Source organism: Pristiophorus japonicus, chromosome 1 (assembly GCF_044704955.1).
Source record: "Pristiophorus japonicus isolate sPriJap1 chromosome 1, sPriJap1.hap1, whole genome shotgun sequence".
Lineage (NCBI taxonomy): Eukaryota > Metazoa > Chordata > Chondrichthyes > Pristiophoridae > Pristiophorus > Pristiophorus japonicus.
The window spans coordinates 51,046,710-51,060,162 of record NC_091977.1 but is presented as its reverse complement, the minus strand read 5'-3'; the positions used below and the strand labels follow the sequence as shown (position 1 = coordinate 51,060,162).

Below are 13,453 nucleotides of genomic sequence, written 5' to 3'. Positions count from 1 at the left end.
CAGTGGTTTCTGTCACTCCTCGAAGTGTTGCGAGTGCCTTTCTTTTATTGATGTTGATTCACACTGCCCCTATATCTACCTGTACAATAGAATGATCGGGGATGTAACAGTGGGCCATCACCACCCCCAACCCTCGCCCATGATCTGAACTAAACAACTCGTTTTTTGCACATTTATTTCTTCAAATCACTGACAGGAGACTCAGTTGAGAAACTAGATGAGGATAGGCTTGATTCAAATCGTTAAGCTGCTTTGATCCACTGCAGGGTGAATGTACAGAGCAATAATGATGATTAAATCCATTTATTCAAATCTATACAGTTTATCTCCATGCAAGAACATTAAAATAATCAACACGCTATACTACCTCACTTCAGTGAGTCACCTTTCTTGTCTTAGACAGACCAACTCCTCTGCAGTCTGATTTTTTTTTGAAAGTCTTTGAAAATTTGAATTTTTGTTGTCTCATAATACTCTTGTGAAGCTCCTTGGGATGTTTCACTATGTTAAAGGCACTATATAAATACAAGTTGCCTTTATTGTTTTCTGGGCCCTTTCTGCCTCAGCAGCTTTTTCTGCCTTTTTACATAGTCCTTATGTCTCTTATTCCCCCCACTTCACAAACAGACAGAGAGAGATCGAAGGGTTTTGCAACACAAAGGGCGAGAGGTATTTTTTTTGAAAACTTAAACAAGCTAATGAATCATTTATTGTTAATTTCGGAGAAAACATCTTCTGTTCAGCATTTTAATTACCCCTTTTGTCTGATAATTAATACCTATCACCTTTATAAATCCAGCATTAAAAGTAACTACTTTTCCAAATCCTCCGTGGGGGGAAAAAAGTGTGGTCAAAAAGAATCTTGACGCACGACAGGGTTAAGTGACAGAAGTGTTGGAAGATTTGACATGGAGGGAACCCATTTATTGTTAGTCTCTGAGAAAACATCTTCTGTTCAGCAAAGATGCAGAAGGGTTATTCAGTAGTGCGTCAGATGGGAGGAACAAACACTGAATTCTGGGAGGAACAAACACTGAATTCTTAACAGGACTCAGAAATTCAAGAATCTTAATTTTATGGAGCTGTAAAAGGGAAACTCGAATTGAGGAATGCCAGTAGAGAATATGCTGCTTGAATTATTTACCAATGCTGGACGAAGCTTCTCTTCTATTAGTGCAATAAATGCCAGCGTGTCGGCTCCCTCTTTAGCTGTTAATTCATAGTCCGCGTTGTATTTCTGTCAAATAAAACAAAGAGAGTAAATTCATTGTTGAATGAGTAATAACAATGGGTTTTTAATTCTTGTATTTTGAAACCTGCAGTGGGAAAGATTCAATGTCCTTTGTGCTCAATCAACTTCTTTATAGCCGACACCGCTCTGCGCCCTCAATTCCTGCTCAATATATGTTACAGCTAAGCTGCCTTTACATCCAACGCTGGCAGCACTCTTGTGTGCCTCTTTACAGCAAGCACTGTTAGGATTGGTGCGCTTCTCTATTGCCAGCATCAAGAGTACATGCTAACAAGAGGGGAAAAAAGTTAGAAATAGCATTTGTTATTAGGATCTTTTTCACTGCTGGCTGGCCTCCCACATTCTACCCTACGTAAATTAGAGGTGATCCAAAACTTGGCAACCCGTATCCTAATTCGCACCAAGGTCCTGCTCACCCATCACCCCTGTGCTCGCTGATCTACATTGGCTCCCGTTTAAGCAACACCTCGATTTCAAAATGTTCATCCTTGCTTTCAAAGCCCTCCATGGCCTCGCCCCTCCCCATCTCTGTAATCTCCTCCAGCTCCACAACCACTCCCGCCACCCCCCCCCTCCCCCCACCCCATCCCAGAGATGTCTGCGCTCCTCTAATTTTGGCCTCTTGAGCATCCCTCAACCATTGGTGGCCGTGCCTTCTGTTACCTAGGCCCCAAGCTCTGGAATTCCCTGCCTAAACCTCTCCACTTCTCTTTCCTCCTTCAAGGCGCTTCTCAAAACCTACCTCTTTGGCCAAGCTTTTGGTCACCTGCTCTAATTTCTCCTTATGTGGCTCGGTGTCAAATTTTTTGTCTCATAATACACCTGTGAAGCACCTTGAGATGTTTCACTACGTTAAAGGCGCCAAATAAATACAATTGCTGTTGTTGTTGAAGAAAGAATTACAAAGAATGACAGACTTGGATTTATATAGTGCCTTTCACGACCACCGGACGTCTCAAAGTGTTTTACAGCCAATCGAAGTACTTTTTTTGGAGTGTAGTCACTGTTGTAATGTGGGAAACGCAGCAGCCAACTTGTGCACAGCAAACTCCCCCAAACAGCAATGTGATAATGACAGATAATCTGGTTTTTTTGTTGTGTTGATTGAGGGATAAATATTGGTCAGGATACCAGGGATAACACCCCCACTCTTCTTCGAAATATTGCCATGGGATCTTTTATGTCCATCTGAGAGAGCAGACGGGGCTTCGGCTTAATGTCTCATCCGAAAGACGGCACCTCCGACAGTGCAGCACTCCCTCAGCACATAAATGCAAGTCTTCCTTTTGTTTTGAGTTAAATAGATTCATGTCATCACCCTTACACAGATCTTGGAGCTGGCATACACATCTCAGATAAAATCTAAGATTTAGTCATTTACTTCCATGTACTCATTATGTGAGCCACGTGAGGCACTTTGTTCCAAAGCTTATGAAAATCAATAAAAACAATACACTGCAAACACGAACCTGCCCTACATATTCCTCACAGGAGTAAAATCCAACTTGCTCCCCTCCAATTACTCTGCGAGCATCCACTTTCATTGAATTCACTTGGCACAAAAAACATACCTGTTTTCTCAGGAAATTCAGAATATTTTCAGGTTGCACAAAGTTCATATTATCTGAAATCAATACCGGAATGTCTCCTGTAAACGAGGGAAAATCATAAAATTATAAAGTGGTTTTCACTATAACATTACCATCTGTGTGATACACTGTTGCAGAGTTACGAAGATCCCAGGAGCTACTCAAAAGAAGATATGGATATGTAGTGCAGGGCTCTATAAACAAGTAATAATCATCATCATCATAGGCAGTCCCTCGAAATCGAGGAAGACTTGCTTCCACTCAAAGGTGTCCTCAGATGACTGAGCAGTCCAATACAGAAATTACAGTCTCTGTCACAGGTAGGACAGACAGTCGTTGAAGGAAAGGGTGGGTGGGACGGGTTTGCTGCACGCTCCTTCCGCTGCCTGCGTACAAAGCAGTAACAGTCTCGGAATTTCCAACTCAACCTCTACTTGGTCACCTGATCGTAAAGGGGTGGCAATAAAAACAGAAAATGCTGGAAATCTCAGCAGGTCTCGCAGTATCTGCTTCGCTCCACAGATGCTGCCTGACCTGATGAGATTTCCATCATTTTCTGTTTTTATTTCAGATTCCAGCATCTGCAGTATTTTGGATAAAGGAGCGGGAGTGGATTCTTGCCCTGGAGAGGTTAGAGAGATAATTAATTAAGGAAATTAGGCTTGGTCTCCTTGGAAAAAGTTTTGAAGGTGACCATTAAAAATTTCAACATTGTTTTTCTTCTAATGTTTTCCCCATCTCCTCTCCTGAAGCTGCTGGTTCCCTCGTTGCCCTCTGGTACTTCACCAAAGTGGACATTTTTCATCTCTCTATATGGGAAATGTTGGAAGATTGTCGGACCATCCGAAGTCAAGACACGCTCACATCTACTTCATTTCTTAGGCAGTCCCTCGTATCGAGGAAGACTTGCTTCCACATCAAAAAGGGATGAGTTCACAGGTGTTTCAATGAAGGACCTAATATTCCAGGTCCCGAACTACATGTTGAAGGGTGGAAGATGACCGTGCTTGGATTTTTTTAACGTGTGGTGACTGTTGCACATCAGTCACCACACGGGCTTGACAGAGCGCGGTCTTGTTCCAGTGGCAAGGATTAACCAAGACGACTGGAGACCAGCTCTGCTGCAAGGACCTAGTGCGCACACATATCAGTGTGGGCTGGCCCATGCTGCCCCGGGCCCTCGCCTCTTCTGGGCCTCGAACCCACGCCTCTCCTGAGCTCTGATCATGTCGCTCTACAATCTCTCTCTGCTCCTTTGCCTCGACCTCGCCACTCCTCTGCTGCTGGTGGCCTCTCCTGTTGTACCTGCCCACGCCCCAATCAGCGACTTTGATTTTGGTGACGTCCAATCCAGTCGCCCTTTTCCAAGTCGCCGCACTCCTGCACCAGCTCGCACTGCTCCCTGAAGTGGCCTCCACGCTGCTCCTACAAAGGTCACTGGACAGCCATCAGGAATAGGAACTTGGCCAAGGTTTTTCCCCTGCTAACCTTGGGGGTATCAAGACCAATTCTACTATTCCACAACAGCGCTGGCGATCAGCCAACAGTACAGATTGGGGATCAAACCTGATACTTAGCTAATCTGTGTGGCTCTGCTACTGCTTTAACTAGCTTTTCATATTATGAAGGGAATTGACAAAGTTATTCCAGGCAAATTGCTCAAAATGATGAAGGGCTCAAACACACAAGTTGAAAGTTAGAAATTCAAAAGTAGGAAGGGAAGTCAGGCGAACTTTTTTCACCCAAAGGATAATAGACCAATTTCTATAAATCGAGCTGGAGCGCCGGGACCTGGAACGTCGTGGGCGAAAGTGTGGCGAATAAGGGGCGAATGAGGGTACAGGGTCCAGAGGAGCCAAGGGCCCAGGGGCAGCACGGGCCAGCCCACACTGCGGTATGTGTGCGCACTAGGTCCGTGCAGCAGAGCAGGTCTCCAGTCGTCCTGGTCCAACCCTTGCCACTGGATAAAGGCCGAGCTCTGTCGAGCCCGTGTGGTGGCTGATGTGCAATGGTCAGCACATGGTAAAAAAAATCCACGCACAGGCATCTTCCACCCCCTCAATTGGAGTTCAGGACTGGAACATCAGGTCCTTCATTGAAACATCTGTGAACTCTGGTGGAAGCAAGTCATTCTCGTTCAAGGGACCACCTATGATGAATAGACTAATCAAATAAATGACCAAGGAAGGCCATTGAATCAACTTAAATGAATGGGTTCAAGAGGCAAGAAAAGTTTCTGGAATGAGAAGGAAATGAAGAATTCAACCACAAGTTGGTAGGCTTGTTGGACCAAATGGCCTGTGCACTTTTTTTAAATTCTCAAGTGCTAAACTAACTACAGAAAACTTTATAATCTACATAGAGACTATCCAGTTTTAGTCAGCCATAAATAATTACATCCATATAAGTCACAATACTTCACAGAGGAAAACCCACCATTATGCAGATCACATGCTGTAATTAAAAGGGAAAGAAAGGCTGGGACAATATTCCTCCTCACTGGTCTGTCTTAAAATTGTGAAGATTAATATTACCGGTTCAGAAATATATCATTCTTATTCATGGATTTCCATCTTCCTCTTCAGCTAATCTACGATCTCAGTTATGGGGAAGGGCTCATGCAACCCAGAGTTTCTCTACTGACTTCAGTAAAGCTCAGTATTTCAGACTCGTTTGTGAGCTGATTTGGAGCCACTCAAACCCATTATTGGCTGGCAGATAAAGGGTCAGACATCTCTTGATCACCCTTTGTGGGCAAGATTTATAACCAGTAGCAAATGCGGTTTCCATCTGTGAAAGAAATAGGGGCATAATTTGAAAGGACTTTCACGACAGCATTATCACTATGCTTCTTTAGTTCATTGGGGAAAAACTGCACTTAAGCCAATATATTTCTCGTGTAATATTCTAAATGCATCATCTCAAATTGCTTCCACGGTTACTTCACTAACATAATAGAGCTCAGTCATCTCGCAATATAAGTTTGCGAGGACAAAATGTTATTGTCCTGTTGACAGTATTTTACAGTTCAAATGGATAGGACATAATAGAACAGTTTTTTTTTTAAAAAGAAGAGGGTTATCATTCTGCATTACTGAGATCCTAGTGACAACACTGGTACTCCAGCTAATACAGAAAGCTTTAGATAAGATGTACTGCAGTTTACATACTTTTTAAATCGTACCTGTAGGTGTTTTCCATGGATTATTAATAAAGTACACTTTCAGAGGCGCCCGAGTAAATTTGACATATGCCTGCAGTGAAAAAAGGATAGAGGTGTACATTATATGCAGGAAAATTTAACTTTCAAAAAACATTTTTTATATAAAAGAGGGGGTTCAGGAATTGTATTTTCCACTCCTCAGTGAGGAACATCATTATTTCTAAATTTTTGCAACAGTTTCAAGTATTCACTTGATACCAGCGGTGCGATAGATAAAGAATAAAGCAGTTTCTACTCAAATCTGACTTCAGCATAGCAGCCTTTAAGGGCTATTTATCACACTAGACACAACTTATATTTATATAGCACCTTTAACTAGTAAAATGTCCCAAAGCACTTCACAGGAGCGCTATCAGATAAATGTTGACATCGAGCTGCATAGAGACATTAGGACAGTTGACCAAAAGCTTGTTCAAAGAGGTAAGTTTTAAGGAGCGACTTAAGAGAAGAGAGAGATGCAGAGGGGTTTACGGAGGGAATTCCAGAACTTCGGACCTCTGCATTGAAGGCATGGCTGCCAATGCTGCAATGAAGGACATCAGGGATGCACAAAAGGCCAGAATTGGAGGAGCGCAGAGATCTCGGTGGGTTGTAGGGCTGGAGGAGGTTACAGCGATAGGGAGGGGCGAGGTCATGTAGGAATTAGAAAACAAGGATGAGAATATCAAAGTCGAAACGTTGCTGGAGCAGGAGCCAATGTAGGTCAGCAAGCCCAGGGGTGATGGGCGAGCAAGACTTGGTGCGAGGTAGGATACAGGAAGTAGAGTGCAAAATGCAGTGAAATAAAAAATGATTACTACATATTACAATATTTCTGCTCAAATCATGTGCTGACTACAGACTCTGATACATGACAGTTGCTTTTCCCATAAGAATTAAACCATCCACATACATATGACTCCAGCTGCAGCTTGTTTTAGGGCAGTAACCCATCTTGATGTTTCTACTACGTCATAAATAGAGATTGTGAAACTTGAGCCCTTTTGACATTGTAATGTATGCACCTGAGAGTATGCTCACAGGTTTTTGGAGCTGTTGCGGCACCGGAGGGACTGGAGTGTATCATCACCCCTGGGAACAGCAAAGTTCCCAGTTCATTTGTAAATTTGTGGGTTCTAGTGCCCTTACTAAAAGGGGGCACTTGATTTAAAGTTATATTAAAATAGCTGTAGAGCGGTTTGCATTGTGAGTGGCTTAGCCAGTCATGTGATGTTCACAAGACTCAATAAAACCCCAGTCAGTTGAATCTACGTCATCCACAATGTGGTATGCAGTTGTGAGCCTTGTGGATGAACTGGTAATGTGATGGTTTATTAACAAAGGTTTAACAAACTCGTTCTTAATAGCAATGTGTTGCTATGCATTCTTAAGCAAATAACCCATATAGATATATTTGAGGTTCTTGCCATGTAACACAGTCCATTCTATCTGGCTACCCACACAAAATACATGGCAGAACATTGCTTTGTCATTTTCAGTAAAAATCGGACCTCATTTTGCCGCTGGAAAAACATTTTTGGATAAATTGTAATTTAATTTACAGAAACTCAAAACCTATTATCTTTTTTTTTGGTGCCAGGGAAAAAAAAAGATTTTTATTAAAAAGTTAACCAGAACAATTGTCACAGGGTCCACTCATAAATAATATTATAAAGCATAATAATGCAGTGGCGTGTGCTTCCAACACACAGGTTCAAGAGGATATTAATACCACTTGAGCTTCACACAGTTTACAACATCACAAAGATAAATAAAATGAAAGAGAGGTTTTTTGGCCCATCTGGCTCATAGAAATCTACAAATCCCCATTATAGCATCTAACCACATCTTGAAAGATTCCAGAGCTTTTTCTCCACTCCATTACACTATCCTGAAAGGCCATTTCAGGTATTGAGCACTCGCTGTTGAAGTGATTTGTGACACAAGTCCTTAACTTGCCTTTGATCAGTTAGCACCCACATCCCTTGTCCTGCAGTTATGGTTTAACCTGAAATAGACAAACTTCATCCAGAACACTATATTACTAAAGTATTCTTATATACTTCTGGAAAATTTATTCCCATTTGCCATCTTTCAAGACAGGACAATCCAAATGTGCTTGGTCAGAGGGTAAACGCCAACATGGATGGGCAGAATAGTGTCTTGCCGTGTTGTAACTTCTATGTAGTTGAACCTTTCCTCATAAACTCAGTCCTCTGACACTAGGGAGAGCCGTAATGCCCTTTGCACCACTTTCTGGGTTTGAATAATTCCCTGTGCCTCAATGACTAGAACTAAACCAAGCACCCAAAGTGTATTTGACCACTGCTCAAGAGAGCTTCAGCCCAACCTCAGAACTATGCTCAGCATTCTGTTTGCTTTTTTAGTAGTTGCTCCACTATGATTGGACGTGGTAAGTTTTTTTGAGTCTACCATCACTCCTGAATCTCCTCATCGCCCCTTGACTAGGTAAGCAGAGCAATTATTGTCATACATTTCTTCCAAATGCACCTTACACTGGTCTATAGTACATTTCAGCTACATCCCTCAATATGTCATCGCCCCAACCCTCTTCTCAATCTTCCTCGCTGCCATGCTGCACTTCACAGTCAATAAGCTCCCCGCCGGAGTGGAAATAAACTCCAGAACTAGTGGGAACCTATTCAACCTGCGCCGTCTCCAGGCCAGATCCAAGACCACCCCAACCTCTGTCGTCGAGCTACAGTACGCTGACGATGCCTGCGTCTGTGCACATACAGAGGCCGCGCTCGAGGACATAGTCGACGTATTTACTGAGGTGTACGGAAGCATGGGCCTTACCCTAAACGTCCGTAAAACAAAGGTCCTACACCAGCCTGTCCTCACCGCACAGCACTGCCCCCCAGTCATCAAGATCTACGGCGCAGCCCTGGACAACGTGGACCACTTCCCATATCTCGGGAGCCTCATCAACAAGAGCAGGCATCAACGACGAGATCCAACACCACCTGCAGTGCGCCAGTGCAGCCTTCGGTCGCCTGAGGGAAAAAAAAAGACCAGGCCCTCAAAACTGCCACTAAGCTCATGGTCTACAGGGCTGTAGTAATACCTGCCCTCCTGTATGGCTCAGAGACATGGACCATGTACAGTAAACACCTCAAGTTGCTGGAGAAATATCACCAACGATGTCTTTGCAAGATCCTACAAATCCCCTGGGAGGACAGGCGCACCAACATCAGCGTCCTCGACCAGGCTAACATCCCCAGCATTGAAGCACTGACCACACTTGATCAGCTCCGCTGGGCAGGCCACATAGTCCGCATGCCAGACACAAGACTCCCAAAGCAAGTGCTCTACTCGGAGCTCCTTCACGGCAAACGAGCCAAAGGTGGGCAGCAGAAACGCTACAAGGACACCCTCAAAGCTTCCCTGATAAAGTGCAACATCCCCACTGACACCTGGGAGGCCCTGGCCCAAGACTGTCCTAAGTAGAGGAAGTGCATCCGAGAGGGCGTTGAGCACCTCGAGTCTCAACATCGAAAACATGCAGAAAACAAGCGCAGACAGCGGAAAGAGTGTGCGGCAAACCAGTCCCACCCACCCTTTCCCTCAATGTCTATCTGCCCCACCTGTGACAGAGTCTGTGGCTCTCGTATTGGACTGTTCAGCCACCAAAGAACTCACTTCAGGAGTGGAAGCAAGTCTTCCTCAATTCTGGGGGACTGAGTACGATGATGATGATGATTGCCTTGAATTGCACTGCAATTAATACTTCACCCTGTGTGTTAGTTTCAAATCTGCTTTATTCTCTATGTAACACCACAGAAAACAAAAAAATATATACACTCCAGAGTTTATTTTCCTGCATTGAAAAATAAACCTGTGAATCTATTGAAGAACAGAAATATACAGACGTGCCGAGCATCATTCAGGTTTCAACATATGGCCTTTTGTGATGTAACAAGCACAGCTCCATATGGGTTTAAAAGTGGTTATACTCTTTTAAGATCACTCCCACTACCTCCCCAACGTTGACAGCACAACCCAAGCTTGACTCACAAGCAACTCTGCACCACAGCAGTGCTAGTCATTTACAGTCAAGATGAATTTGCCAAACCCCCAAAGTGCCGTTCGCTTCTTTAATACACCAGGTCCGGTTGAGGTTTCATCAACTGAGTGCAGAATGCACCAGTGTATACACTCCCACCCCCTGCACCCAGTATTGGTGGCAGGGTCACCCTGGAGAGGGTTTGACCTTGAGTGACAGGTCACTGGGCACTGGCTGCAAAACACACATACACGCACATACGCAGGAGCTCCGTAAAAGCACCGTTTTATTATTTTGCAATTTTGTGAAAAGTTATGCATCCAGTTTTTTTTTTGTTCAGTGAGCGTCTGCAGTAAACATTTAAGTCTAACACGCGATGCAATAAAAAAAAACCTGAGCGCCTTTATTCTTTATGCATATAACGATGTGCACGATTAGCCGAGAAAACAAAAGCGCTCGCTCGGGTTTTTCTTTACCAGAATGATGAGAGAGTCGGTATGTACGGAGGGCAAACCCCAGTCTCCGCCCCAGCACATCAGCTCCATGGGCGACGCCATGTCCCCGCTCTGTTTGAGCCGGAACCAGTCGCTCAGTCTGGCGTGTAGCTGCAACAATGCTGCTAGTGCAGGAGCCCAGTGTGTCAGCCAGGACACCACCAACCTCCTGCGCAATGCAGGCCTTCCAACTCCCCCTCCCCCCTGTTTCTGAATATGCACCTGCATTATTACAATTTATTACTGTTTAGCTACTGGTTAGTTTTTTTTTAAAATAAGAAGTTAAAGGTTTTGGCCATCTAAAAGCAAGTGGGCTGGGGTAGTGTTAATTTTCCATGTAGGGGGTGGGAAGGTGGATTGCTCTTTTAAATCAACTATTCAAAATGTCTCGCGTCAAAATCTTTCTTAAAGTGGAACTGGCTTTTGTGACTGTGGCAAACAGTCCCTTTTGCTCTGTTACAAGGACACCCTCAAAGCCTCCCTGTTAAAAGTGCAACATCCCCACTGACACCCGGGAGTCCCTGGTCAAAGACCGCCCAAAGTGGGAGTTAGATATGGCCCTTACGGCTAAAGGGATTAAGGGGTATGGAGAGAAAGCAGGAATGGGGTACTGAGGTTGAATGATCAGCCATGATCTTATTGAATGTCGGTGCAAGCTCGAAGGGCCGAATGGCCTACTGCTGCACCTAATTTCTATGTTTCTCTCTGGGAGGGCGCTGAGCACTTTGAGTCTTGTCGCCGAGAGCATGCAGAAATCAAGCGCAGGCAGCGGAAAGAGCATGCGGCAAACCAGTCCCACCCACCCCTTCCCTCAATGACTATCTGCCCCAACTGTGACAGAGTCTGTGGTTCTCGTATTGGACTGTTCAGCCACCTAAGAACTCCTGTTAAGAGTGGAAGCAAGTCTTCCTCGATTCCGAGGGACTGCCTATGATATGATGATGATGATTTACAAATACAGAACTGTTATGTATGGCGAAAGAGTCAGACTGAACACTGTGAGCTCAAAGTAAAGTGTGACCGTAATCTTTTATTGCTGGTCTCCACAGTGCCACTCCAACCTGTGAGGCCTCCTTAAATACCTGTGCTCCCAAGGGATTATGGGATCCCTTGGGACTCCAGGGGATGAGCCCTCTGGTGGCTGTACAGAGTATATGCAAGTTTACATATATAACAATGTGCATTTACATAGCGCCTTTCATGCCCTCAGGTCGGCCCAAGGTGCCTTACAGCCAATGAAGTACTTTGGGAGTGTAGTCACTGTCGTAATGTGGGGAAACCTGGCAGCTAATTAGCGCACAGCAAGCTCCCGCAAACAACAATGTGATGTTAACCAGATCGTTTGTTTTTAGGTGTTGATTGAGGAATAAATATTGGCCAGGATACCAGAGATAGTTCCCCTGCTCTTCTCCAAAATAGTACCATGGGATATTTTACGTACACCTGAGAGGGCAGACAGGGCCTCGGTTTAACATCTCATCCAAAAGCATAGTTGTGATTGTGCCACTGCCATGTTCCATTTTCCAAAAATCAAGTGTTCTGTTTGGGTGCTTTATCTTCTCAAACAAAATATGTTTGCCACTTTTTTCATGCAATCACTGCCTTTTTAAATAGAGTTGCAATGGGTTTTTCATTCCCCTCATAAAATCTAATACCCTTGGCAACGACTTTAGATAATGTCAGAAAACATGTTTTACTGTTCTTCCCAAATCAATGCAAGCAGGCAGTAATCATTAGTTGCTAACTTTAGTTGCCAACCTGGGTTTGTACCAGAAATGAAATTTTACGAGTGCAAAGATTCAGAACATAAATATTTCTAGGAACAGGACAAACCCATTAGGGCTCATACCTTTTTAAACATGGGAAGCAGATATCTGTAGAGCATCATTGGCTGGAAACCTTTATGTGACTCCTTTGAAGGCCGCGACCTGCTGATGGTTCTTGCAGGTCAGGGCTGCCGGCTGTGAAGAGGGTGACTGGATTGGACGTCACCAAGGTCCAGGTCGCTGATTGGAGCATGGGCAGGTACAACAGGAGCGGTGAGGTTGGGGCGAAGGAGTGCCGAGAGATTGCAGGGTAACGTGCTTGGGGCCCAGGTGAGGAGTGAGTTCGGGGCCCAGAAGAGGCGAGGGCCCAGGGGCAGCACGGGCCAGCCCACACTGCGAATTGTGTGCACACTAGGTCCGCGCAGCAGAGCAGGTCTCCAGTTGTCTTGGTTAATCTTTGCCATTGGACCAAGCCCGTGTGGTAGCTGGTGTGCAATGGCCACCACACGTTAAAAAAAATCCACGTACAGGCATCTTCCATCCTTCAACATGTAGTTCTGGACCTGGAATATTAGGTCCTTCATTGAAACACCTGTGAACTCATCTCTTTTTGGCGTGGAAGCAAGTCATCCTCGCTTCAAGGGATCGCCTATGATGATGTGACTGTAGGAATTATATGCCAAGATGAGAACTGTACTGGAAAAAAAAGAAAGAAGACAAGAAGCTTGCTTATAATTGGAAAGAAAGAAAGACTTGCATTTATAGAACACCTTTCATGGCCACCGGCTAGCCCAAGGCGTTTCACAGCCAATGAAATACTTTTTGAAGTGTAGTTACTCATCATCATCATAGGCGGTCTCTCAAACGAGGATCACTTGCTTCCACATGGATTCACAGATGTTTCAATGAAGGATCCGATATTCCAGTTCTGAACTCCAGTTGAAAGGGTGGAAGATGCCTGTGCGTGGATTTTTTTAACGTGTGGTGACCGTTGCACATCAGCCACCACATGGGCTTGACAGAGCTAGGCCTTTATCCAATGGCAAGGGTTAACCAGACCTGCTCTGCTGCATGGACCTAGTGCGCACACATATCGCAGTGTGGGCAGGCCCGTGTTGCTCCA

At 44.5% G+C, this 13,453-nt stretch overlaps 1 protein-coding gene across 4 annotated transcripts in view; it reads right to left on the bottom strand.

The window, feature by feature from the left end:
* Positions 1–10,648, bottom strand: part of mtx3 (metaxin 3) — a 34,611-nt gene extending 23,963 nt beyond the window's left edge. For 2 of the 4 annotated variants that reach the window (XM_070879693.1, XM_070879720.1), the window contains exons 1-4: positions 10,547–10,648; positions 6,026–6,095; positions 2,824–2,900; positions 1,145–1,237 (exon numbers count right to left, since the gene is read on the bottom strand). In XM_070879693.1, the coding sequence (XP_070735794.1) occupies positions 1,145–1,237; positions 2,824–2,900; positions 6,026–6,095; positions 10,547–10,627 (321 nt within the window). In that variant the 5' untranslated portion in view covers positions 10,628–10,648. Of the gene's footprint in view, positions 1–1,144; positions 1,238–2,823; positions 2,901–6,011; positions 6,096–10,081; positions 10,180–10,546 lie in introns of those variants that run through there. The other 2 variants (XM_070879701.1, XM_070879711.1) reach the window with 2 other exon arrangements.
* Between the last annotated feature and the right edge of the window lie 2,805 nt (positions 10,649–13,453).